Genomic DNA, 24,483 nt, shown 5'->3' with positions numbered 1-24,483 from the left:
TTTAGTTTACTGATACAGGTACGACAAAACACTACCAGCTTGAAGAACTATATCGATCATTTATTTTAAGCTTGCGACTTAATAAAATCAGCTCAGGACACTACAATGCAAATTTGCTTGTTTACTGTTACAGGTGCGACTAAACACTACCTCCTCGGGAATGCACACTGGCCTGTTCATGCCGAACGTGGAGTGGACACTTGCCAGTACTAGCGTGGAGGCCTTCTCCTCCGCCTCTGCCTCTTACCTCGACTTCACCATCGAATTGAAAAGGAAACCAGGCTATTTTCTCGTTAACATGATTATCCCCATTCTAATTCTTGGCATGCTCAATGGTCTGGTATTTCTACTTCCGGCTGACTCCGGTGAACGCGTTGGATACGCTATTACCGCTTTTCTAACATTTGCCGTATTTTTAACCATGGTGTCAGATAACCTGCCGAAATCGTCCGAGCCAATGTCCCTGCTATGCTTCTTTCTGACGTTGATGTTGATCATGAGTGCTTTATCAACCGTGATCACAATTATGACACTCCGTGTCTATCACCAGGATGACGATAGTCCAGTGCCGATGTGGCTCAAACACGTAGTGGCTTTCATCACGTGCAGAAAGTGCAAAAAGTGGTGTGGACAAAAATTGGAGGCCATCGAGGAACCCAAACCAGGACAGGAAGAGGAGGAGGAAGATTCTTCATCAGAGGAGGATGAAGAAGAGGAGGATTCGGACGGGGAAGGTAACAGAAAGACAGAGGTGAAGAAACCGAAGCCAAACAACGCTGATATAAAGGGTATATCTTGGAGGGTGGTCGGGGGAACACTGGACGGGTTTTTCTTCGGCCTATTCGTGTTTGGTACGGTCGTCATTTCGTGCGTGTTTTTGATCCCCCTCGCCCTAGCGGCGACCTCAACGGACGCATCCGAGTAACACCCTTTTTACCGCTTTGGAAGGAGATGAGGCCAGCCGTGGCTATGTCAAGAGAAATCGCGTTAACTTTAATGTATTATTCACGTAATGACAAGTGATAGCTATCAATGACAAGGGAAAACTGGAATTCATTTCAACATATAAAGGAAACTGTGATACCGCTGTATTTTGAAAGAGACATATTTCTAAGCAAGAATAAAATGCCGATTGAACTATTGACAAATTCAATAAAGTACTGAGCATCTCTCTGTTATTTAAGGCTTGTCTTTTCTCTTTTTTCTTTCTTTTTTTTATAATGTGAACATTATCCCGAGGACATGTAAATTATGAAAGTTTAGTACAAAATACATGCAAGTTTACCTATAACTATTTAAAGTAAAAACTATGTATATACGTTGATGATTTATGCGAATGTTATCTTTGAAGTTATGATATTAATATGATAAATTTATCCTAAAAACAAGCAGGTACGCCTTCCACGTGACTTGTCACGTGGGTGTTGTCCTAAGTGGCCGAGCACTGTGTGTACAGGTACATGTATACACTAATGAACGTACAATCCTCCAAGCAAATTATACAATAGAGTGCATCCTATTATGGTCTCCACCAAAAAGAAGCATTACAATTTTTTTTTCTATAATTCAATTTCACAGACAAATAATAAATTTTGTTTAATGAATACAAACATTTCAATCTATTTCCAACAAATGATAGCCTCCTCTTCACAGCCCGTAAATACATGTATGTATACAGTATAAAGAAGTTCCGATTTACGCTATCTATACATTGAATCTCTCAATTACTATCAGATTATGCTCTGCTGAGTAACAGCGCACTTGACGAGATAGACACCCTCCGAAATTACCAGAGATTAGAAAAGACACACAGGTTAATTTATTAAGAAATAAGAAAAAACATCCTAAACCTCAAAAGACATGAAAGTTCAGGAATGAATAACATCAGCGCTGAGATGATGAAAGAAAGTATAGAGACGAAAATATCCTAGCTTCGAAGAATTTGAAACAGCGGAGAAACATCAAATACCACATAATTTGAAACGATCACTTAAAGAAAAGATCACCTAAAGGAAAGATCAATTAAAGAAAAGATCCATAAAAAGACGACTTGATCATCTACGACAATTACCGCGGAATAGCATTTTTCTCTGAATCCTCCAGTTATCTGCAGAACCAACATCGACAGAATAAGTTATAGAGTAAAGGACAGGTGAAGGCAAGCACAAGCTGGTTTTAGAAATGACAGACGAACATCTTAACAGATTTCCGTATTGCGATATACATGTATTTAAGAGTAATTTACGGAGTGGCAAACCATCGGAAAGGCACATCAGATCAAAGCTGTAGGATAGCCTTAGGCATTGTAGACTCCCAGAAATGTGACGGGATTAGGCCCAGCAGTTGCACAATAGACGAAGGAAGATCATCAGAGGGGGTTGTTTGGTGTAGCATAGGGTTGTGTCAAGCCTGGATCTAAGACTGGGTCATAGAGAACACTTACAACCAGGACGGAGGGCTAACACGGAAGTTAACGACAACACTTGAGGACCTACGTGCCGATGACTTGGCATTGAATTCTAGCAAACATCAAGATCTGCAAGACAAAACCAACATACAACATACTTACTGAAACATCAGATATGTAGGGTTAACTTTAATACCATAAGTACAAACAAAAATTATGCATAGAAATAAAGACCCCATGGCCATCAGGAATGAATTATGGAGGATGTCAACTTATGTATTTTTCACGGGGTACTTCTAGACCGGTAGGAGGCGCTCCTGTAGACAAAATCCGAAGACCTCCCCTTGTACACATTTACCATGCTACAGCCAGTGTGAAGTTCATTGTATTTCACTTTTTTTTTTTTTTTATCAAATATTGCATCTTATACACATTTCAAAAGGAATTGGGCAACATGCGTAATGCCTATACAAGCCCTCTCCTATGGTATGGACAATGTATATTATAATATATTTATTGTGAAATAATTTAAACGTTTGTTATACATCTAGGACACTAGTGTGAAGTTCATCAAGGTACATCACCAAGACCAATCTAAATATGTACAACAGCGATGTATTAACCGTCTTAGTATACAGATCTGAAATGTAGCGAACAACGGCAGCAGATAACAGGGTAAACACCTTCCATAGATAATGCCTTTAAAAAATATATAACATTCGTTTCCTAGTAACAATCAACAACCCTTAGTTACACAAAGAGAAAGGGCTCGATCAATATCGGAGATGAATAGGAATGCATAGGTCGTGTTCCCAGAAGAAACAACGATAACATCCCTATATATTATATCTTTATTATATCTTTACAAATTAAATCTTTCTTTTCTTCAAACTTTGCCCAGTTTCATCCATTTTAGTTTAAATGACGGCTTTCTTTAGACTTCCTTACACTTTCAGCATTTTATTTTTCCATTAAAGATATGTTTTTGCAATACAAATACCTACTATATGCACTCACCTGTAGTATAGGTACAAATAGAACCTTAGATACATAGATGGGGATGCTTCCTTCAGAAAATGAATTACGCTGCACCATACACCTGTACCAACAGCACGAACACTTCTGTCGCCCCCTAAGTTATGATTTATATGTAAGCCCCCAATGTATGAGTTTTCTGTCGCCCCCTAAGGTATGATTTCTCTGTAAGCCCCTAAGGTATGATTGCTCTGTAAGCCCCTAAGGTATGAGTTTTCTGTTTCTCCCTAAGGTATGATTTCTCTGTAAGCCCCTTAGGTATGATTGCTCTGTAAGCCCCTAAGGTATGCTTTCTCTGTAAGCCCCTAAGGTATGAGTTTTCTGTCTCTCCTCTAGGTATGATTTATCTGTAATCCCCTAAGGTATTGGTTTTCTGTCTCTCCTTAAGGTATGGGTTTTCTGTCTCTCCTTAGGGAATGATTTCTCTGTAAGCCCCTAAGGTAATTTCTCTGTAAGCCCCTAAGGTACGAGTTTTCTGTCGCCCCCGAAGGTATAGTTTCTCTGTAATCCCCAAAGGTGTGATTTCCCTTTAAGCCCCAAAGGTGTGATTTCTCTGTAATCCCCTAAGGTACGAGTTTTCTGTCGCCCCCGAAGGTATAGTTTCTCTGTAATCCCCAAAGGAGTGATTTCTCTTTAAGCCCCAAAGGTGTGATTTCTCTGTAATCCACTAAGGTACGAGTTTTCTGTCGCCCCCGAAGGTATAGTTTCTCTGTAATCCCCAAAGGTGTGATTTCCCTTTAAGCCCCAAAGGTGTGATTTCTCTGTAATCCACTAAGGTACGAGTTTTCTGTCGCCCCCTAAGGTATGATTTCTCTGTAAGCACCCCCAAGGTGTGGTTTCTCTGTAATCCCCTACGGTATGATTACTCTGTTAGCCCCTAAGGTATGAGTTTTCTGTCTCTCCTCTAGGTATGATTTATCTGTAATCCCCTAAGGTATTGGTTTTCTTTCTCTCCTTAAGGTATGGGTTTTCTGTCTTTCCTTAGGGTATGATTTCTCTGTAAGCCCCTCAGGTATGATTTCTCTGTAAGTCCTTAAGTTGGATTTCTCTGTAAGCCCCTAAGGTATGGTATGATTTCTCTGTAAGCCCCTAAGGAATGATTGCTCTGTAAGCCCCTAAGGTATGGGTTTTCTGTCTCTCCTTAGGGGATGATTTCTCTGTAAGGCCCTAAGGTATGAGTTTTCTGTCTCTCTCTAAGATATGATTTCTCTGTAATCCCCTAAGGTATTGGTTTTCTGTCTCTCCTTAAGGTATGGGTTTTCTGTCTCTACTTAGGGAATGATTTCTCTGTAAGCCCCTAAGGTATCATTGCTCTGTAAGCCCCTAAGGTATGAGTTTTCTCTCTCTCCTTAGGGTATGATTTCTCTGTAGGCCCCTAAGGTATGATTTCTCTGTAAGCACCCCCAAGGTGTGGTTTGGGTCTGATTTCTCTGTCTCTCCCTGAGGTTTGATTTCTCTGTAAGCCCCTAAGGTATCATTGCTCTGTAAGCCCCTAAGGTATGAGTTTTCTGTTTCTCCCGAAGGTATGATTTCTCTGTAAGCCCCTTAGGTATGAGTTTTCTGTCTCTCCTTAAGGTATGATTTCTCTGTAATCCCCTAAGGTATTGGTTTTCTTTCTCTCCTTAGGGTATGGGTTTTCTGTCTTTCCTTAGGGTATGATTTCTCTGTAAGCCCATAAGGTATGATTGCTCTGTAAGCCCCTAAGGTATGGGTTTTCTGTCTCTCCTTAGGCCATGATTTCTCTGTAAGCCCCTAAGGTAATTTCTCTGTAAGCCCCTAAGGTACGAGTTTTCTGTCGCCCCCGAAGGTATAGTTTCTCTGTAATCCCCAAAGGTGTGATTTCCCTTTAAGCCCCAAAGGTGTGATTTCTCTGTAATCCACTAAGGTACGAGTTTTCTGTCGCCCCCTAAGGTATGATTTCTCTGTAAGCCCCTAAGGGATGATTGCTCTGTAAGCCCCTAAGGTATGCTTTCTCTGTAACCCCCTAAGGTATGAGTTTTCTGTCTCTCCTCTAGGTATGATTTATCTGTAATCCCCTAAGGTATTGGTTTTTTGCCTCTCCGTAAGATGGTATCTCTGTAATCCCCTAAGGTATGAGTTTTCTGTCGCCCCCTAAAGTAAGATGTCTCTGAAAGTCCCTAAGGTATGAGTGACATATGTGTAAGCCCCTAAGGTACGAGTTTTCTGTCGCCCCCGAAGGTATAGTTTCTCTGTAATCCCCAAAGGAGTGATTTCTCTTTAAGCCCCAAAGGTGTGATTTCTCTGTAAGCCCCTAAGGTACGAGTTTTCTGTCTCTCCTTAGAGTATGATTTCTCTGTAAGCCCCTAAGGAATGATTGCTCTGTAAGCCCCTAAGGTATGGGTTTTCTGTCTCTCCTTAGGGGATGATTTCTCTGTAAGCCCCTAAGGTAATTTCTCTGTAAGCCCCTAAGGTACGAGTTTTCTGTTTCTCCTTAGGGTAGGATTTCTCTGTAAGCCCCTAAGGTAAGAGTTTTCTGTCTCTCCTTAGGGTATGACTTCTCTGTAAGCCCCTAAGGTACGAGTTTTCTGTCGCCCCCGAAGGTATAGTTTCTCTGTAATCCCCAAAGGTGTGATTTCCCTTTAAGCCCCAAAGGTGTGATTTCTCTGTAATCCACTAAGGTACGAGTTTTCTGTCGCCCCCGAAGGTATAGTTTCTCTGTAATCCCCAAAGGAGTGATTTCTCTTTAAGCCCCAAAGGTGTGATTTCTCTGTAATCCACTAAGGTACGAGTTTTCTGTCGCCCCCGAAGGTATAGTTTCTCTGTAATCCCCAAAGGAGTGATTTCTCTTTAAGCCCCAAAGGTGTGATTTCTCTGTAATCCCCTAAGGTACGAGTTTTCTGTCGCCCCCTAAGGTAGGATTTCTCTGAAAGTCCCTAAGGTAGAAGTTTTCTGTCGCCCCCTAAGGTACGATTTCACTGTAAGTCCCTATGGTACGAGTTTTCTGTCGCCACCTCAGGTAGGATTTCTCTGAAAGTCCCTAAGGTATGACATATGTGTAAGTCCCTAAGGTGTGTTTTTCTGTAATCCCCTAAGGTATGATTTCTCTGTAAGCCTCGAAGGTGTGATTTCTCTGTAATCCCCTAAGGTATGATTTCTCTGTAAGCACCCCCAAGGTGTGGTTTTTCTGTAATCCCCTACGGTATGATTACTCTGTAAGCCCCTAAGATACGAGTTTTCTGTCGCCCCCTAAGGTACGAGTTCTCTGTAAGTCCCTTAGGTGTGATTTCTCTGTAAGCCCCCAGGGTACGAGTTTTCTGTCTCTCCTTAGGGTATGATTTCTCTGTAAGCCCCTAAGGTATGATTTCTCTGTATGTCCTTAAGTTAGATTTCTCTGTAAGCCCCTAAGGCACGAGCTTTCTGTCTCTCCTTAGGGTACGATTTGTCTGTAAGCCCCTAAGGTATGAGTTTTCTGTCTCTCCTTAGGGTAGGATTTCTCTGTAATCCCCTAAGGTATGAGTTTTCTCTCTCTCCTTTAGGTATGATTTCTCTGTAAGCCCCTAAGGTATTGGTTTTCTGTCTCTCTTTAAGGTATGGGTTTTCTGTCTTTCCTTAGGGTATGATTTCTCTGCAAGCCCCTCAGGTATGATTTCTCTGTAAGTCCTTAAGGTATGATTTCACTGTAAGTCCTTAAGCTGGATTTCTCTGTAAGCCCCTAAGGTATGAGTTTTCTGTCTCTCCTTAAGGTATGGGTTTTCTGTCTTTCCTTAGGGTATGATTTCTCTGCCAGCCCCTCAGGTATGTTTTCTCTGTAAGCCCCTTAGGTATGAGTTTTCTGTCTCTCCTTTAGGTATGATATCTCTGTAATCCCCTAAGGTATTGGTTTTTTGTCTCTCCTTAAGGTATGGGTTTTCTGTCTTTCCTTAGGGTATGATTTCTCTGTAAGCCCCTAAGGTACGAGTTTTCTGTCTCTCCTTAGGGTATGATTTCTCTGTAAGCCCCTAAGGTATGACCTTTCTGTCTCTCCTTAGGGTATGCTTTCTCTGTAAGCCCCTAAGGTATGACCTTTCTGTCTCTCCTTAGGGTATGATTTCTCTGTAAGCCCCTAAGGTACGAGTTTTCTGTCACTCCTTAGGGTATGATTTCTCTGTAAGCCCCTAAGGTACGAGTTTTCTGTCACTCCTTAGGGTATGATTTCTCTGTAAGCCCCTAAGGTATGACCTTTCTGTCTCTCCTTAGGGTATGCTTTCTCTGTAAGCCCCTAAGGTATGACCTTTCTGTCTCTCCTTAGGGTATGCTTTCTCTGTAAGCCCCTAAGGTATGACCTTTCTGTCTCTCCTTAGGGTATGCTTTCTCTGTAAGCCCCTAAGGTACGACCTTTCTGTCTCTCCCTAAGGTATGATTGCTCTGTAAGCCCCTAAGGTATGAGTTTTCTGTCTCTCCCTAAGGTATGATTTCTCTGTAAGCCCCTAAGGTATGATTTCTCTGTATGTCCTTAAGTTAGATTTCTCTGTAAGCCCCTAAAGTATGAGTTTTCTGTCGTCCCCTAAGGTATTGGTTTTCTGTCTCTCCTTAAGGTATGGGTTTTCTGTCTCTCCTTAGGGTATGATTTCTCTGTGAGCCCCTAAGGTATGACCTTTCTGTCTCTCCTTAGGGTATGCTTTCTCTGTAAGCCCCTAAGGTATGACCTTTCTGTCTCTCCCTAAGGTATGATTGCTCTGTAAGCCCCTAAGGTATGAGTTTTCTGTCTCTCCTTAGGGTCTGATTTCTCTGTCTCTCCCTGAGGTTTGATTTCTCTGTAAGCCCCTAAGGTATGAGTTTTCTCTCTCTCCTTAGGGTATGATTTCTCTGTAAGCCCCTTAGGTATGAGTTTTCTGTCTCTCCTTTAGGTATGATATCTCTGTAATCCCCTAAGGTATTGGTTTTTTGTCTCTCCTTAAGGTATGGGTTTTCTGTCTTTCCTTGGGGTATGATTTCTCTGTAAGCCCCTAAGGTACGAGTTTTCTGTCGCCCCCTAAGTTATGATTTCTCTGTAAGCCCCTAAGGCATGATTTCTCTGTTAGTCCCTAAGGTATGATATCTCTGTAAGCCCCTAATAAGTCTACGCCAAATTTTATGGTGTATGGCGAATTGGGGAGATATCCCCTATCATTAAATATAAAAGTAAGAAAGAAGCAGATTAAAATAAAATATCCGTATTTTGTATAAATTACTATTTCACAAAATTGCAGAAGAAAATGGGGAAACTGGTTATTACATCCCCTGGATGAGATATGTGAAAAGTATATTTGATGAGTGTGGATTATCCAATATATGGATATCACAAACATTTCCAAATATTTTGTGGTAAAAAAAAAAAAGTTGAACGAATTATATTTTACCAATTTTTGCAAAATTGAGATTCTGACAAAAATGAATCCAGCAAAGGAATAAATTATAAATTATTTAAAGATCAACAAAAATTATAAAATTATCTAAACATCCTGTCCACAAAAACCTCCAATAGAAAGAGGAAGATGGTTAAATATAGAGAGAAGAAATAGAATATGCCATTTGTGTAATACTGAAGTTGGAGATGAATTTCATTATATGTTTAATTGTCCAAATTTTTCAAATGAAAGAAAATTGTATATTCCAAATTATCATAGCAGGCAACCAAACTGTTTAAAATTCCAGCAACTTTTTTCAACAAATAACAAAGTTTTACTAGTTAAAATATGCAAATATATTAATATAGTAATAGAGAGAGTCTGTTCTCCTGGTTAAAACAGCACGTACTCTATCTTGAATGTATCCATTGTATATTTTCTTAATATCACATGTAAATTGTGGTTTAAAAGAATAAAATCTTGTCTTGTCTTGTCTTGTCTTGTCTTGTCTTTTGTCTTGTCTTGTCTTGTCTTGTCTTGTCTTGTCTTTTGTCTTGTCTTGTCTTGTCTTTTGTCTTGTCTTGTCTTGTATTGTCTTGTCTCGTCTCGTCTCGTCTCGTCTCGTCTCGTCTCGTTTTGTCTTGTCTTGTCTTTTGTCTTGTCTTGTCTTGTCTTGTCTCGTCTCGTCTCGTCTCGTCTCGTCTTGTCTTGTCTTGTCTTGTCTTGTCTCGTCTTGTCTTGTCTCGCCTTGTCTTGTCTTGTCTTGTCTTGTCTTGTCTTTTCTCGTCTCGTCCTAAGGTTCGAGTGCTCTGTCGCTCCCTAGGGTGTGATCTCTATATCACCAGCTCCGGTATGATTTTTCTGTCACCTCCAAGGATATGATTTCTCTCTCACCCCATAGTTTATGACAGAATGCACTGGGGAAATATAAAATAAGACCTTACTATCAGCTTTCGACGAAAGATGTGTGAAACTATGGGAAATACCATTAAAATACTGTAAACGTTGTTTCCAAACATAAAGTTGAAAGATGTGAATTATTATGAATAATTCTACCTCACAGTGATGGTTGCTCAGAAAAATCACAAACTTCGAGATGAGATTCTTGAATGTCTTAACATCGGCTTGAAGCGAGCCTCGGGTTAGACTATCAGTAATATCACCTCTCGGGCTGAGATATTGTCTGTTATACCTCAAGGTAAGAGACAAAACTACTATACACCGGGTCATTTCAATGGAACTCACGACTTCTCTATATTATATAGTTGTACTCATTCCTTTATAAATAAAGTAACTTCTATCTATAAGATAATACACACGGTATGCCATATATTGTTTATTTATCAACGTCGGGAATATTCAGAGTTTAAATATTCTATATATAGATTCAATTTTGTTCTCCTTTTCGTTCATTAAGCGTTGTATAATTCCAATTGTTGTTAAGGGTTTTGTTTTCACTTATTATTGATAATAATTTTCCGAGCATATCACCACACCGTAACTTGTATTTGTCTGAATATTCAAATCCAGGTCCAAGTTGTCAGGATCGCTGTTAATTCAATTTACTCACTTATTCATTACTATTCATATTACACAACAAATTTGAATGATTAAAAAATATTCGAGTAATAGCCGTTAAGGGCAACATCGCAGTAAACAGACAGGCGCTGTTACTGTTAGCCAAGTACTAGTGTTTCGTATCATGGATTTCTTTGTTTTTAAGATAGGTATCATTGATCTATGTGCGGACGAACAATGATATCATCGTCATAGGGTATATATATTCTTTACAACATTTAATTTGATTGAGTGTATGCGTAGTTTTGTGGCATTCGTTACAAGTTAAACCCCTACTGGCACCACCACATATGTCCACATATACTTAATTTGACTTGTCCATTGTTTTATATAACGAATATTTTCAAACAGCCGAACTACATTATTACGCTTGGGTAAGGAATTCAAAATGGCGAACCTCTGTTCCACCTACGGAATTGTGGTCCTACTTTGTGTCAGTTTTTGGAACTTAGATAGTGTTTTGTCTGCCACAAGTACAAACTTCAAAGAATTTCTGGACAATGAACCGTTCAGGAGTTTCAGCGACAAAATTTTCCCGAAGATATTCCAAATAGAGCACTTAGATGTTGACATCGAGTTCACTTTGGTTGGAGTAACCGATTTTGATGAACTGAACGGAAACCTGGCGATTGTCGGTCTTGCTGTGATTCGATGGAGAAACGAGCTTCTCACGTGGAACCTGGTAGACGATAATCCCATAGAGAGCCTCCTCTTGCCACAGTCATCCTTCTGGAGACCCCCGGTTACTCTCACAAATTCTGTCGACTCTCTCGCCGAACTTGGGGACTCTACGTACAAAATCCGGATCGACTACGAGGGTAATGCTCTCTGGAATGTCGGCATAGTCGCTAAAACGTCGTGTACCGTTGACGTCACGCTCTATCCCTTCGACAGGCAATCATGCAACGTCACATTTGCCCCGTTAGGCTACCTGAAAGACCAGGTAAGTGATACGTACTTTCTACATCTCAATCTTCAGGGTTATTGATAAACTGACCAATAGTAACTACCTCTCAACCTCATGCGTGTTGTTTTACAATAGGTACATGTACTACATTATAACTTAACTTCAATACGTTTTGAAGATTTTCTCAAACTATATCAGGTTGAACCACACCTCATATTTAGAGACGTGCATTGGGTAGAAACAATTTCAAAATTTCCAAAGTTTTTTTTGATGCATATAAAATGATCATTATCTATCAAGTAATGATAGCGATTGCACTATTTTTTGTTCAGATTGTCGTGAATTCCTCCAACCCGATCGACCTGTCCCTCTACATGGAGAATGTTGAGTGGACCCTGGAGTCCACCTCGGTCATGAGTACCATTATAGCAGACGTGTCATATGTCATCTTCACCCTTGACCTCGCCCGGAAACCTGGATATTTTCTTGTCAACATGATCATCCCTATCCTCATCATTGGGCTTCTCAATGGTCTGGTATTTCTACTTCCGGCTGACTGTGGTGAACGCGTGGGTTACGCCATCACGGCTTTCTTGACATTCGCTGTGTTTTTGACGATGGTGGCCGAAAACTTACCCAAAGCCTCTGAGCCAATGTCACTGCTGTGTTACTTCTTGACTCTAATGTTGATGGTGAGTTCCCTCATCACCATAGTAACTATTCTGATATTGAGAGTCTACCATCAAGACGAGGAGACCACGCCCCCGGAAGCTGTACGCCACATGGTTGCGTTCATGACATGCCGGAAATGCAAAAAGTGGTGTAGCAAAAAGAAGACGAGCAGGAACGCAGTGGCAGATATCATCGACAACGATGATGACGATGACAACAGCGATGCCGAAGTAGACAGTATCCAGGCACCAGTTGATGACAGGGACATCAAAGGGATCACGTGGAGGATGGTGGGTGGAGCTTTGGACGGGTTCTGTTTTATATTCTTTTTCTTCTTCTCGTTGGGTATCACCATTTTCTTCATGTATCCACTTGTCAATGCCGGGTTGGAGGGCTAACAGTCACGTGGTACAAAACACACATGTCACGTTCGACACAACAACGTTGTCAGATAAACGTTTGTATGGAGATAAACGTTTGTATGGAGTGTTCGTTCGTATATCGAGAATATTTCAATTTAAGACTTTACAAAATATTTCCTTGTCGAAATGTGCTAAGGACAGACACACAAAGATACATGCATCAGCTGTTCAATGAACTGTTCTGTCCGAGCTGGCCAAATGAGATATTAGAAGTTGAAAGTGGAATTACTCTGCACGTGCTTTCGAGCTCTGATAATGGAAGTTACCAACTTAAAATCATATCTGTACATATGTCATAACGTTATACAAAGGGGGGCTAACTCTGGTTATTCATTAAATAATTGCGTTGTTAAAGCTGATGCATGGTTGTCGTTATCATTTCGATAGTCGTTCACTTGTTGTTTAGTCTGCAATGCGTTCTTATGCATTTTTAGTTTAGAGTTTCCAGCTCGAAGAACCAATTTCTTTCTTTCATTCTATTGAGGTTCGATTGCAACTAAAAATTGTGAGCTGATGACATAAGGGAACACAGACACTGGTATGGAAAATACACAATTACAAAACAGATGGTGATAATAAAGGTAGAAAAAATGAAATTGTAATATTTGAGAAACTAGACGATTGGAATATACTTAGTAAACTATATGTAGATAATTGAAAAGACATGGTATAAAAGACAGTATACAAATGAAAAACAAAGTATATGAAATGTACACAAATGGAGAAAAAAGCAGATGGTAAATGGGCCGTCGTCACTTGGAAACAGATGATATGTGGAGAAATGGATATCACAGGGGAAGGTATTGTAATGAGGGAAAAGATGATATAGTGGAATTATGGTATTAAGAAAACACATGGTATGGGAAATTATGGTAATAAGAAAAACACATGGTATGGGGAATTATGGTAATCAGAAAAACACATGGTATGGGGAACGCATTGCAATAAAAAATAGATGGTATGGGGGACGTAACTAAAATGAAAGTATATAGAATGAGGAACGTATTGTAATACGAAAGTATATAGAATGGGGAACGTATTGTAATAAGAAAGTATATAGAATGGGGAACATATTGTAAAAAGAAAGTAGATGGAATGGGGAACGTATTGTAATACGAAAATATATAGAATGGGGAACGTATTGAAATTAGAAAGTATAAAGAATGGGGAACGTATTGTGAAAAAAAGTAGATGGAATGGGGAACGTATTGTTATAAGAAAGTATATAGAATGGGGAACGTATTGTAATAAGAAAGTATATAGAATGGGGAACGTATTGTATTGAGAAAGTATATAGAATGGGGATATTATTGTAATAAGAAAGTATATAGAATGGGGAACGTATTGTAATACGAAAGTATATAGAATCGGGAACTTATTGAAATAAGAAAGTATATAGAATGGGGAACGTATTTAAATAAGGAAGTATATAGAATGTGGAACTTATTGTAATTAGAAAGTATATAGGATGGGGAACGTATTGTAATAAGAAAGTATATAGAATGGGGAACGTATTATGAAAAGGAAGTAGATGGAATGGGGAACGTTTTGTAATACGAAAGTATATAGAATGGGGAACGTTTTGTAATAAGAAAGTATATAGAATGGGAAATGGATTAATTAGAAAGTATAAAGAATGGGGACCGTATTGTGAAAAAAAGTAGATGGAATGGGGAACGTATTGTAAAACGAAAGTATATAGAATGGGGAACGTATTGTAATAAGAAAACACATGGTATGGGGAACGTATTGAAATTAGAAAGTATAAAGAATGGGGAACGTATTGTGAAAAAAAGAAGATGGAATGGGGAACGTATTGTAATACGAAAGTATATAAAATGGGGAACGTATTGTAAAACGAAAGTATATAGAAAGGGGAACGTTTTGTAATAAGAAAACACATGGGATGGGGAACGTATTGTAATAAGGAAGTATGTATATAGAATGGGGAACGCATTGTAATAAGAAAGAATATAGAATGGGGATCGTCTTGTAATAAGAAAGTATATAAAATGGGGAACGTATTGGAATAAGAAAGTATATAGAATAGGGAACGTATTGTAATAAGGAAGTATGTATATAGAATGGGGAACGGATTGTAATAAGAAAGTATATTGAATGGGGAACGTATTGTATTAAGGAAGTATATAGAATGTGGAACTTATTGGAACAAGAAAGTATATAGAATGAATGGGGAACGTATTGTACGTATTGTAATACGAAAATATATAGAATGGGGAACGTTTTGTAATAAGAAAGTATATAGGATGGGGAACGTATTGTAAAACGAAAGTATATTGAATGGGGAACGTATTGTATTAAGGAAGTATATAGAATGTGGAACTTACTGTAACAAGAAAGTATATAGAATGGGAAATACGTATTGTAATAAGAAAGAATATAGAATGGGGATCGTCTTGTAATAAGAAAGTATATAAAATGGGGAACGTTTTGTAATTAGAAAGTATATAGGATGGGGAACGTATTGTAAAACGAAAGTATATTGAATGGGGAACGTATTGTACGTATTGTAATACGAAAATATATAGAATGGGGAACGTATTGTATTAAGGAAGTATATAGAATGTGGAACTTATTGGAACAAGAAAGTATATAGAATGGGTAACGTATTGTAATAAGAAAAAACATGGTATGGGGAACGTATTGTAATAATGAAGTATATAGAATGTGGAACTTATTGGAACAAGAAAGTATATAGAATGAATGGGGAACGTATTGTGAAAAGAAAGTAGATGGAATGGGAAATGTATTGTAATTAATAAGAAAGTATATAGAGTGGGGAACGTATTGTAATACCAGAGTACATGTTATAGGTAACATTCTGTTATAAGAAAGAAAATGTTACTGTAATAGATATAGATGGTATGGGAACGTATCGTAATAGGAAAATAGATGGTAAGGGAATGGGGAACGTATTGTGATAAAAAGAAGATGGAATGGGGAACGTATTATAATACGAAAGTATATAAAATGGGGAACGTTTTGTAATAAGAAAGTATATTGAATGGGGAACGTATTGTATTGAGAAAGTATATAGAATGGGTAACGTATTGTAATAAGAAAACACATGGTATTATAGAATGGGGAACGTATTGTATTAAGGAAGTATATAGAATGGGGAACGCATTGTAATAAGAAAGAATATAGAATGGGGATCGTCTTGTAATAAGAAAGTATATAGGATGGGGAACGTATTGGAATAAGAAAGTATATAGAATGGGGAACGTATTGTAATAAGGAAGTATATAGAATGTGGAACTTATTGTAACAAGAAAGTATATAGAATGGGAAATATATTGTAATTAGAAAGTATATAGGATGGGGAACGTATTGTAATAAGAAAGTATATAGAATGGGGAACGTATTGTGAAAAGGAAGTAGATGGAATGGGGAACGTATTGTAATACGAAAGTATATAGAATGGGGAACGTTTTGTAATAAGAAAGTATATAGAATGGGGAACGTATTGTAAAAAGAAAGTAGATGGAATGGGGAACGTATTGTAAAACGAAAGTATATTGAATGGGGAACGTATTGTAATAAGAAAACACATGGTATGGGGAACGTATTGTAATTAGATAGTATATAGAATGGGAAATGTATTGTAATTAGAAAGTATTTTGAATGGGGAACGTATTGCAATAAAAAAGTATATAGAATGGGGAACGTATTGTAATACGAAAGTATAAAGAATGGGGAACGTTTTGTAATAAGAAAGTATATAGAATGGGGAACGTATTGTAATACAAAAGTAAATAGAATGGGGAATGTATTGTAATTAGAAAGTATTTTGAATGGGGAACGTATTGCAATAAAAAAGTATATAGAATGGGGAACGTATTGTAATAAGAAAGTATATAGAATGGGGAACGTATTGTAAAAAGAAAGTAGATGGAATGGGGAACGTATTGTAAAACGAAAGTATATAGAATGGGGAACGTTTTGTAATAAGAAAACACATGGTATGGGGAACGTATTGTAATTAGAAAGTATTTTGAATGGGGAACGTATTGCATTAAAAAAGTATATAGAATGGGGAACGTATTGTGAAAAGAAAGTAGATGGAATTGGGAACGTATTGTAATAAGAAAGTATATAGAATGGGAAATGTATTGTAATTAGAAAGTATATAGAATGGGGAACGTTTTGTAATAAGAAAACACATGGTATCGGGAACGTATTGTAATACGAAAGTAAATAGAATGGGGAACGGATTGTAATAAGAAAGTAAATAGAATGGGGAACGTTTTGTAATAAGAAAACACATGGTATCGGGAACGTATTGTAATAAGAAAGTAAATAGAATGGGGAACGGATTGTAATAAGAAAGTAGATGCTATGAGGAACGTATTGTAATTAGATAGTATATAGAATGGGGAACGTATTGTGATAAGAAAGTAGATGCTATGAGGAACGTATTGTAATACCAGAGTACATGTTATAGGGAACATTTTGTTATAAGAAAGAAGATGTTATTGTAATGGATATAGATGGTATGGGAACGTATCGTAATAGGAACATAGATGGTAAGGGTACGTATTGTAATAGGCAAGTAGATGGTAAGGGTACGTATTGTAATAGGCAAGTAGATGCTATGGGGAACGTATTGTAATACCAGAGTACATGTTATAGGGAACATTCTGTTATAAGAAAGAAAATGTTATTGTAATAGATATAGATGGTATGGGAACGTATCGTAATAGGAAAATAGATGGTAAGGGTATGTATTGTAATAGGCAAGTAGATGCTATGGGGAACGTATTGGAATAAGTAAGTAAATAGCATGTGGAATCCTACCATTATTCTATCTCTCACCATTATTTTCACATCAATATTATATATCTCACATTATTCTATATCTCACCAATATTCTATATCTCACCATTATTCCATATATCACCATTTACCTATATCTCCACATTATTCTATATCTCACATTATTCTATATCTCACATTATCCTATATCTCCCCATTATTCTATATCTCACCATTATTCTATATCTCACCATTTACCTATATCTCATCATCATCCTATACCTTCCCAATATTCTATATCTCACCATTTACCTATATCTCACCAATATTCTATATCTCACCATTATTCCATATCTCACCATTTACCTATATCTCCCCATTATTCTATATCTCACCATTATTCTATATCTCGCCATTTACCTATATCTCCCCATTATTCTATATCTCACCACTATTCTATATCTCGCCATTTACCTATATCTCAGCATCATCCTATACCTTCCCAATATTCTATATCTCACCATTATCATATATCTCACCATTTACCTATATGTATATCTCGCCATTTAAATATATCTCAGACTCATCCTATACCTTCCCAATATTCTATATCTCACCATTATCATATATCTCACCATTTACCTATATGTATATCTCGCCATTTACCTATATCTCAGCATCATCCTATACCTTCCCATTATTCTATATCTCAACATTATTCCATATCTCACCATTATTCTATATCTCACCATTATTCTATATCTCGCCATTTACCTATATCTCAGCATCATCCTATACCTCCCCAATATTCTATATCTCACCAATATTCTATATCTCATCATTATTCTATATCTCACCATTATTCTATGTCTCACCATTATTCTATACCTCATCATTATTCTATATCTCACATTATCCTATATCTCACCATTAGCATATATCTCACCATTTTCTATATCTCACATTATCCTATATCTCAGCATTATTCTATATCTCACCATTATTCTATATCTCCCCATTATCCTATATCTCATTATTATCATATATCTCACCATTATTCTATATCTCACCATTATCCTTTATCTCACCCTTATTCTATATCTCCCCATTATCCTATATCTCACTATTATCCTATATCTCCCCTTTTTCGTATACCTCACCATTATTCTATATATTTCACCATTATTCTATATCTCACATTATCCTTTATCTCACCATTATTCTTTATCTCACCATAATCCTATATCTCAGCATTATTCTATATCTCACCATTATTCTATATCTCACCATTATTCTATATCTCCCCATTATCCTATATCTCATTATTATTCTATATCTCCCCTTTTACCTATACCTCACCATTATTCAATGCCTCAACATTATTTTATATTTCACTATTATTCTATATCTCACAATATCCCATATCTCACCATTAGCATATATCTCACCATTTTCTATATCTCACATTATCCTATATCTCAACATTATTATATACCTCACCATTATCCTTTACATGAACCTCCCCATTTTTCTATATCTCACATTACCCTATATCTCACCATTATTCGATATCTCACATTATTCTATATCTCACCATTATTTTATATCTCACATTACCCTATATCTCACCATTATTCGATATCTCACTATTATCCTACATCTCACCATTATTAAGTATCTCACCAATAATATTTATCTCACCATTATTCTATATCTCACATTATCCTTTGTCTCACCATTATCCTATATCTCACCATTATTCTTTATCTCACCATAATTCTATATCTTACCATTATTCTATATCTCCCCATTATCCTATATCTCACTATTATCCTATATGTCAGTATTATTATATATCTCACCATTATTCTATACCTCATCATTATTCTATATCTCACATTATCCCATATCTCACCATTATTCTATATCTCACCATTATTCTATATCTGCCAATATTCTATATTTCACATTATCCTATATCTCAACATTATTATATATCTCACCATTATTCTATATCTCATTATTATCGGATTGGTCGAGTGGCAAACACTCCGGCCTTCCAAGCAGGCGGCCGGGGTTTGATCCCCGAGGTCGCCTTACGCATGGACTATTGGAGAAAGTGTTTTTCTCCTGCCCACCCAACTCCAACAACCCAGGTGGAGTAGTAAATGGTCTGGGGTGGGTGTTGCGGTATCTGTGATGTAGCATTCAAGTGAGATGGCACTATAAATGATACCGTTGGAAGCACGGTCCCACTTCAAACAGAACACAATACATCTCCAGCACACACACAGGCATACACACATAGGGAGATATTAGCCAGGTGGCATAGGACTAGTAGTTCGCGCCTGATAAGGCAGATCTTGCGAATTCCTCAATATTGTATTGATTAATATATAAAATTGTATATTTATGTACTGTAAAGCGCTTTAGAGTGGCTTATGTTAGCTAGATAGGGCGCTATATCAAATGTGGTATATTATTATTATATCTCCCCTTTAACCTATACCTCACCATTATTCTATGCCTCACCATTATTCTAAATAATTCACCATTATTCTATATCTCACATTATCCTATACCACACCATTATCCTATATCTCATTATTATCATATATCTCCCCTTTTTCCTATACCTCACCATTATTCTATATATTTCACCATTATTCTATATCTCACATTATCCTTTATCTCACCATTATCCTTTATCTCACCATTATTCTTTATCTCACCATTATCCTATATCTCAGCATTATTTTATATCTCACCATTATTCTATATCTCACCATTATTCTATATCTCCCCATTATCATATATCTCATTATTATCCTATATCTCCCCTTTTACCTATACCTCACCATTATTCTATATTTCACTATTATTCTATATCTCACAATATCCCATATCTCACCATTAGCATATATCTCACCAATATTCGATATCTCACCATTATTTTATATCTCACATTACCCTATATCTCACCATTATTCGATATCTCACCTTATCCTTCATCTCACCATTATTAAATATCTCACCAATATTATTTATCTCACCATTATTCTATATCTCACATTATCCTTTATCTCACCATTATCCTATATCTCACCATTATTCTTTATCTCACCATAATTCTATATCTCCCCTTTTACCTATACCTCACCATTATTTTATGCCTCATCATTATTCTATATTTCACTATTATTCTATATCTCACATTATCCTATATCTCACCATCATCCTATATCTCACAATATCCTATAATTCACCATTATCTACATCTCACATTATCCTATATCTTAGCATTTTTATATACCTCACCATTATTCTATACATGTACCTCCCCATTATTCTATATCTCACATTATCCTATATCTCACCATTAATAAATATCTCACCATTATCCTTTATCTCACCATTATTCGATATCTCACATTATCCTTTATCTCACCTTTATTAAATATCTCACAATATCCTATATCTCATCATTATTCTATATCTCACAATAACCTATATCTCACCATTTTCTATATCTCACATTATCCTATATCTAAGCATTATTATAAACCTCATCCTTATCCTATACATGTACCTCCCCATTATTCGATATCTCACATTACTCTTTATCTCACCATTATTCTATATCTCACATTATCCCTTATCTCACCATTATCCTTTATCTCACCATTATTCTATATTTCACCAATATTCTAGGTCTCACCATTAATCTATATATCACATTATCATTTATCTCACCATTATCATTTATCTCACCATTATCCTTTATCTCAACATTATTCTATATCTCACCAATATTCTATATCTCACCATTATTCGATATCTCACATTATCCTTTATCTGACCTTTATTAAATATCTCACAATATCCTATATCTCACCATTATTCTATATCTCACCATTATCCTATATCTCACCATTTTCTATATCTCACATTATCCTAAATCTAAGCATTATTATAAACCTCATCCTTATCCTATACATGTACCTCCCCATTATTCGATATCTCACATTACCCTATATCTCACCATTATTCTATATCTCACAATAACCTATATCTCACCATTAGCATATATCTCACCATTTTCTATATCTCACATTATCCTATATCTCTCCAATATTCTATATCTCACCATTATCCTATATCTCATAATTAATACATATATCGAAATTTCACCTTTTAAGATGACAGGACAACATTACTTTCTCGGAGCACTTTACATACATGTAGCCATACGTATTTTAATGTATATATGCGTCAATATGCGTATCATTGCTTTAGATCAACATTGTTCCACTTGGTTCAAAATACATTAATTATACCTGAAACGCCCGGTGATGAAATGATAACCGCCGTATCTTCCATTTCAATCGACCTTCTTGAACCTTGTACGTTTTATCAACAATGTATACCTATAAAGAGCAGGAGCCATTATACACAAGTCACCTCACAAGTTAAACGCTCGGGTGGAGTCGGAGAAAGGTGTTAATGTGACGTCACATCATAGAATATGCCTGGCGTTTGTGTAAACACCAAGGACCAGCCGGGTGTTAGGTCCTACACCCTGTAAGGGACACCGTCGATCGACGGCAATTATGACTTCGAACTTCTGCACGACCTTTACATTTACAAAGAACAATCTCACTGCTCATGTAATCATATCAAGGGATGGGATTTTAAAATTGCGTCACCCTGCAGGTGCCCTCCTGTTTCTAAATGCTTTGCCATTTTAGTGTGATGACTTTTGGAGAACTACAAGGGTTCCCGATGACTTTAGTGCAGTGTACACCAATGCTGCTAACCTGGGTCGTGTTCAGCACATGCGTTTCTGTCGGCGATCTTACAACAGTGACAAGCCAGACCATGCAAAGATACTTTGATTCCGATATTTTTTTAAACTATAACAGATATGTTCGTCCGGTCAACCAGTTGGGGGACATAGTGGACGTTCGAGCAAGTTTGACACTTTACTCTATCACAGAATTGGACTGTGTCCTTGGTGTTCTTCATTCCATCGGTCATTTAGAGATCAAATGGACGGACCAACTTTTATCGTGGAAAAACTACTCGGATAGTTTCAAGGATATGGAAATGATTCAAATGCGAGCTTCAGATGTTTGGATACCTCCAGTCGTCACCACGAACCCGTTTGATGACATTGACGGATTTAATACCGGAAGTGACATAATTCTGATTTATAATGGCGGCCAAGTGATTTGGAAGCCAAGGACTGTGATCAAGTCTTTATGTACAACTAATGTTAAATACTTCCCTTTTGACGTTCAAACGTGCAATATTTCGTTTGGAATTGTGGGATACAAACCGAATGAAGTAAAACTTAGTTCTGCAACAGTTGGTGAAATTATTGACCTCGGCTCCCTTCATACAAACACGGAATGGAACATTGACCAAACGAAAGTTTACAGTTCGCTTTCAGGTCACAGTTCGAATATTCATTTTGAGATAACTATGTCACGTAAACCTACGTATTTCGTCATCAACCTGCTCCTTCCTGTCCTTTTGATAACGATTTTGATCACGTGTTCTTTCATGCTCCCTGCGGAGGAAGGTCGGGGACAATTAGTGTCTATAGGATTCATAACGTTAGCGTTTTACTTCATATACACCATATCTTTTCTCCCGAAGGCCTCCGACACACTCACGTATCTCGGCTATTTCTTTATGTGGCAGATGATTTACAGTGTACTGGTGTCCGTGTCCGCCATTCTCTCAATTTTCCTTTATTTCAAGCCAAGCAATGACACCATTCCAAAATTCTTACAAATACTTGTATCACGTACTATGAAAAAGAAGAAAGCTTCTCACCAAATCACACGTATAACGGTGGTACCCCCTGACCCCGACCGGAGGTCTGGGCCTAGTACCAGCGTAGTTATTGACAACCAGAGGCGTCCTTCTAGTCAGGACAGTAAAACTCCAGAGATAAGGTTCATGAGTCCGATAATTGACCGTCAAGTATCCGTCCAATCACAAGTATCGATAGATGATTCGGGCGAGACAAATAATGAGCCTCGTGTTGGTATCGGAAGTCAGACTTATAGTAGAGACAGACAGGCCAGTGTGTCTTCAGTGTCGTCCAACAGCCCAAAGGTCAAACGCGATAGGAAGATTTCACCTGTGCTTAATGGAAAACAGGTTAGCAATGCTTTACATCCCGGTGAAAAAGTCAGGAAGACATCCACCGCCAGTGTCGGTAGTAGGTCCAGTCAACGCAGTGTCCACTGGAGTAAACGAAGCATTGATGATAAAAAAGAGGCCAAAGGTTTCACTAGTGATAAACAATGGAGGACTTCTAGCATCCGGTCTAACTGTGAAACCCAGCATCTACAAAAAAACATGCAGACCTCAGTGGTGGTACCAGACATTGCTATAGAAAGGTTTGATTCTAGTAAAACAAGGAAAAATGCTCAATATTGTAAGACAAAAGAAAATGGACAAGTCGGATTATCTAACCGGAAGCGGAAGCACCAGAAACCATGTAATAAACAACTCACATGGAAACAGGTTTCGTTAACATTAGATAAATTGTTCATGTTGTCATTTATGATAATAAACGTTCTTGTTTCTACCTTCTTTCTTTTCCCCCTGGCGTCACGCCTATAGCCATAGTATAGTTTCCCCCACGCGTCACGCCTATAGCCATAGTATTTTTTTCCTATGGCGTCACGCCTATAGCCATAGTATATTTTCCTATGGCGTCACGCCTATAGCCATATTATTGTTTCCCCCTGGCGTCACGCCTATAACCATAGTATATTTTTCCTATGACGTCACGCCTATAACCATAGTTTAGTTTTTCCTATGGCGTCACGCCTATAGCCATATTATAGTTTTTCCTATCGCGTCACGTCTCTAGTCATCGTCTTTCTTCTCCCACCGGCACCATATTTCTAGTCATCATATTTTCCCTCCTTTTGGTGCCATGTCTGTAGTCATCACTTCTTATTCTTCTGGCGTCACGCCTCTTTCCATAGTCAACATGTACGTTTCCTTGTCTGTTCATTATGTAATAAATGTTCAAACTGAGCCAGTATTATTGTTTTTCATTTAAACATGTTTCAACAGTAAGTTGTCGGTCCTGACACTTTTCCCTTGCTTTCTAGATGGCGCACGTACCGGGTCTATTATAATACGTAGTTTATCATATGTAGTTTCGCTATCTGGAATTGTAGTTGCCAAAACACAGTAAATGTGAACTACACTGTCGATAGAGTACATTAAACCAGGACCAGTGTATGGTTAAGGCTGAGTCCGTGTTATAGAGTACGGTAAACCAGGACCAGTGTATGGTTAAGTCTGAGTCCGTGTTATAGAGGACGGTAA

The 24,483-nt window shown here is 37.6% G+C and overlaps 3 protein-coding genes across 3 annotated transcripts in view; all 3 read left to right on the top strand.

The window, feature by feature from the left end:
- Positions 1–1,169, top strand: part of LOC110463857 (acetylcholine receptor subunit beta-like) — a 6,103-nt gene extending 4,934 nt beyond the window's left edge. The window contains exon 2 of the mRNA XM_021518759.1: positions 134–1,169. Within this exon, the coding sequence (XP_021374434.1) occupies positions 134–925 (792 nt within the window). The 3' untranslated portion in view covers positions 926–1,169. The remainder of the gene's footprint in view (positions 1–133) is intronic.
- Positions 1,170–10,594: 9,425 nt separating this feature from the next.
- On the top strand, positions 10,595–12,704 carry LOC110463866 (neuronal acetylcholine receptor subunit alpha-9-like). Its single transcript, XM_021518770.1, has 2 exons — positions 10,595–11,290; positions 11,587–12,704. The coding sequence occupies exons 1-2, from the start codon at positions 10,736–10,738 to the stop codon at positions 12,322–12,324; spliced, it is 1,293 nt and encodes a 430-aa protein (XP_021374445.1). The 5' UTR covers positions 10,595–10,735; the 3' UTR covers positions 12,325–12,704.
- Positions 12,705–21,704: 9,000 nt separating this feature from the next.
- Positions 21,705–24,177, top strand: LOC110463870 (acetylcholine receptor subunit alpha-1-B-like). Its single transcript, XM_021518774.1, has one exon. The coding sequence runs from the start codon at positions 21,856–21,858 to the stop codon at positions 23,761–23,763; it is 1,908 nt and encodes a 635-aa protein (XP_021374449.1). The 5' UTR covers positions 21,705–21,855; the 3' UTR covers positions 23,764–24,177.
- Positions 24,178–24,483: the final 306 nt, after the last annotated feature.

Source organism: Mizuhopecten yessoensis, unplaced genomic scaffold (genome assembly GCF_002113885.1).
Source record: "Mizuhopecten yessoensis strain PY_sf001 unplaced genomic scaffold, ASM211388v2 scaffold10937, whole genome shotgun sequence".
Lineage (NCBI taxonomy): Eukaryota > Metazoa > Mollusca > Bivalvia > Pectinida > Pectinidae > Mizuhopecten > Mizuhopecten yessoensis.
This window is presented reverse-complemented; position numbering and strand designations above follow the sequence as displayed.

Bases quoted from the DNA above. Each gene is read 5' to 3' on its own strand.
- LOC110463866 (XM_021518770.1), top strand. From the start codon at position 10,736: ATGGCGAACCTCTGTTCCACCTACGGAATTGTGGTCCTACTTTGTGTC. The intron at 11,291-11,586 runs GTAAGTGATACG...TTTTTTGTTCAG, and splicing joins TAGGCTACCTGAAAGACCAG to ATTGTCGTGAATTCCTCCAA.
- LOC110463870 (XM_021518774.1), top strand. From the start codon at position 21,856: ATGCTTTGCCATTTTAGTGTGATGACTTTTGGAGAACTACAAGGGTTC.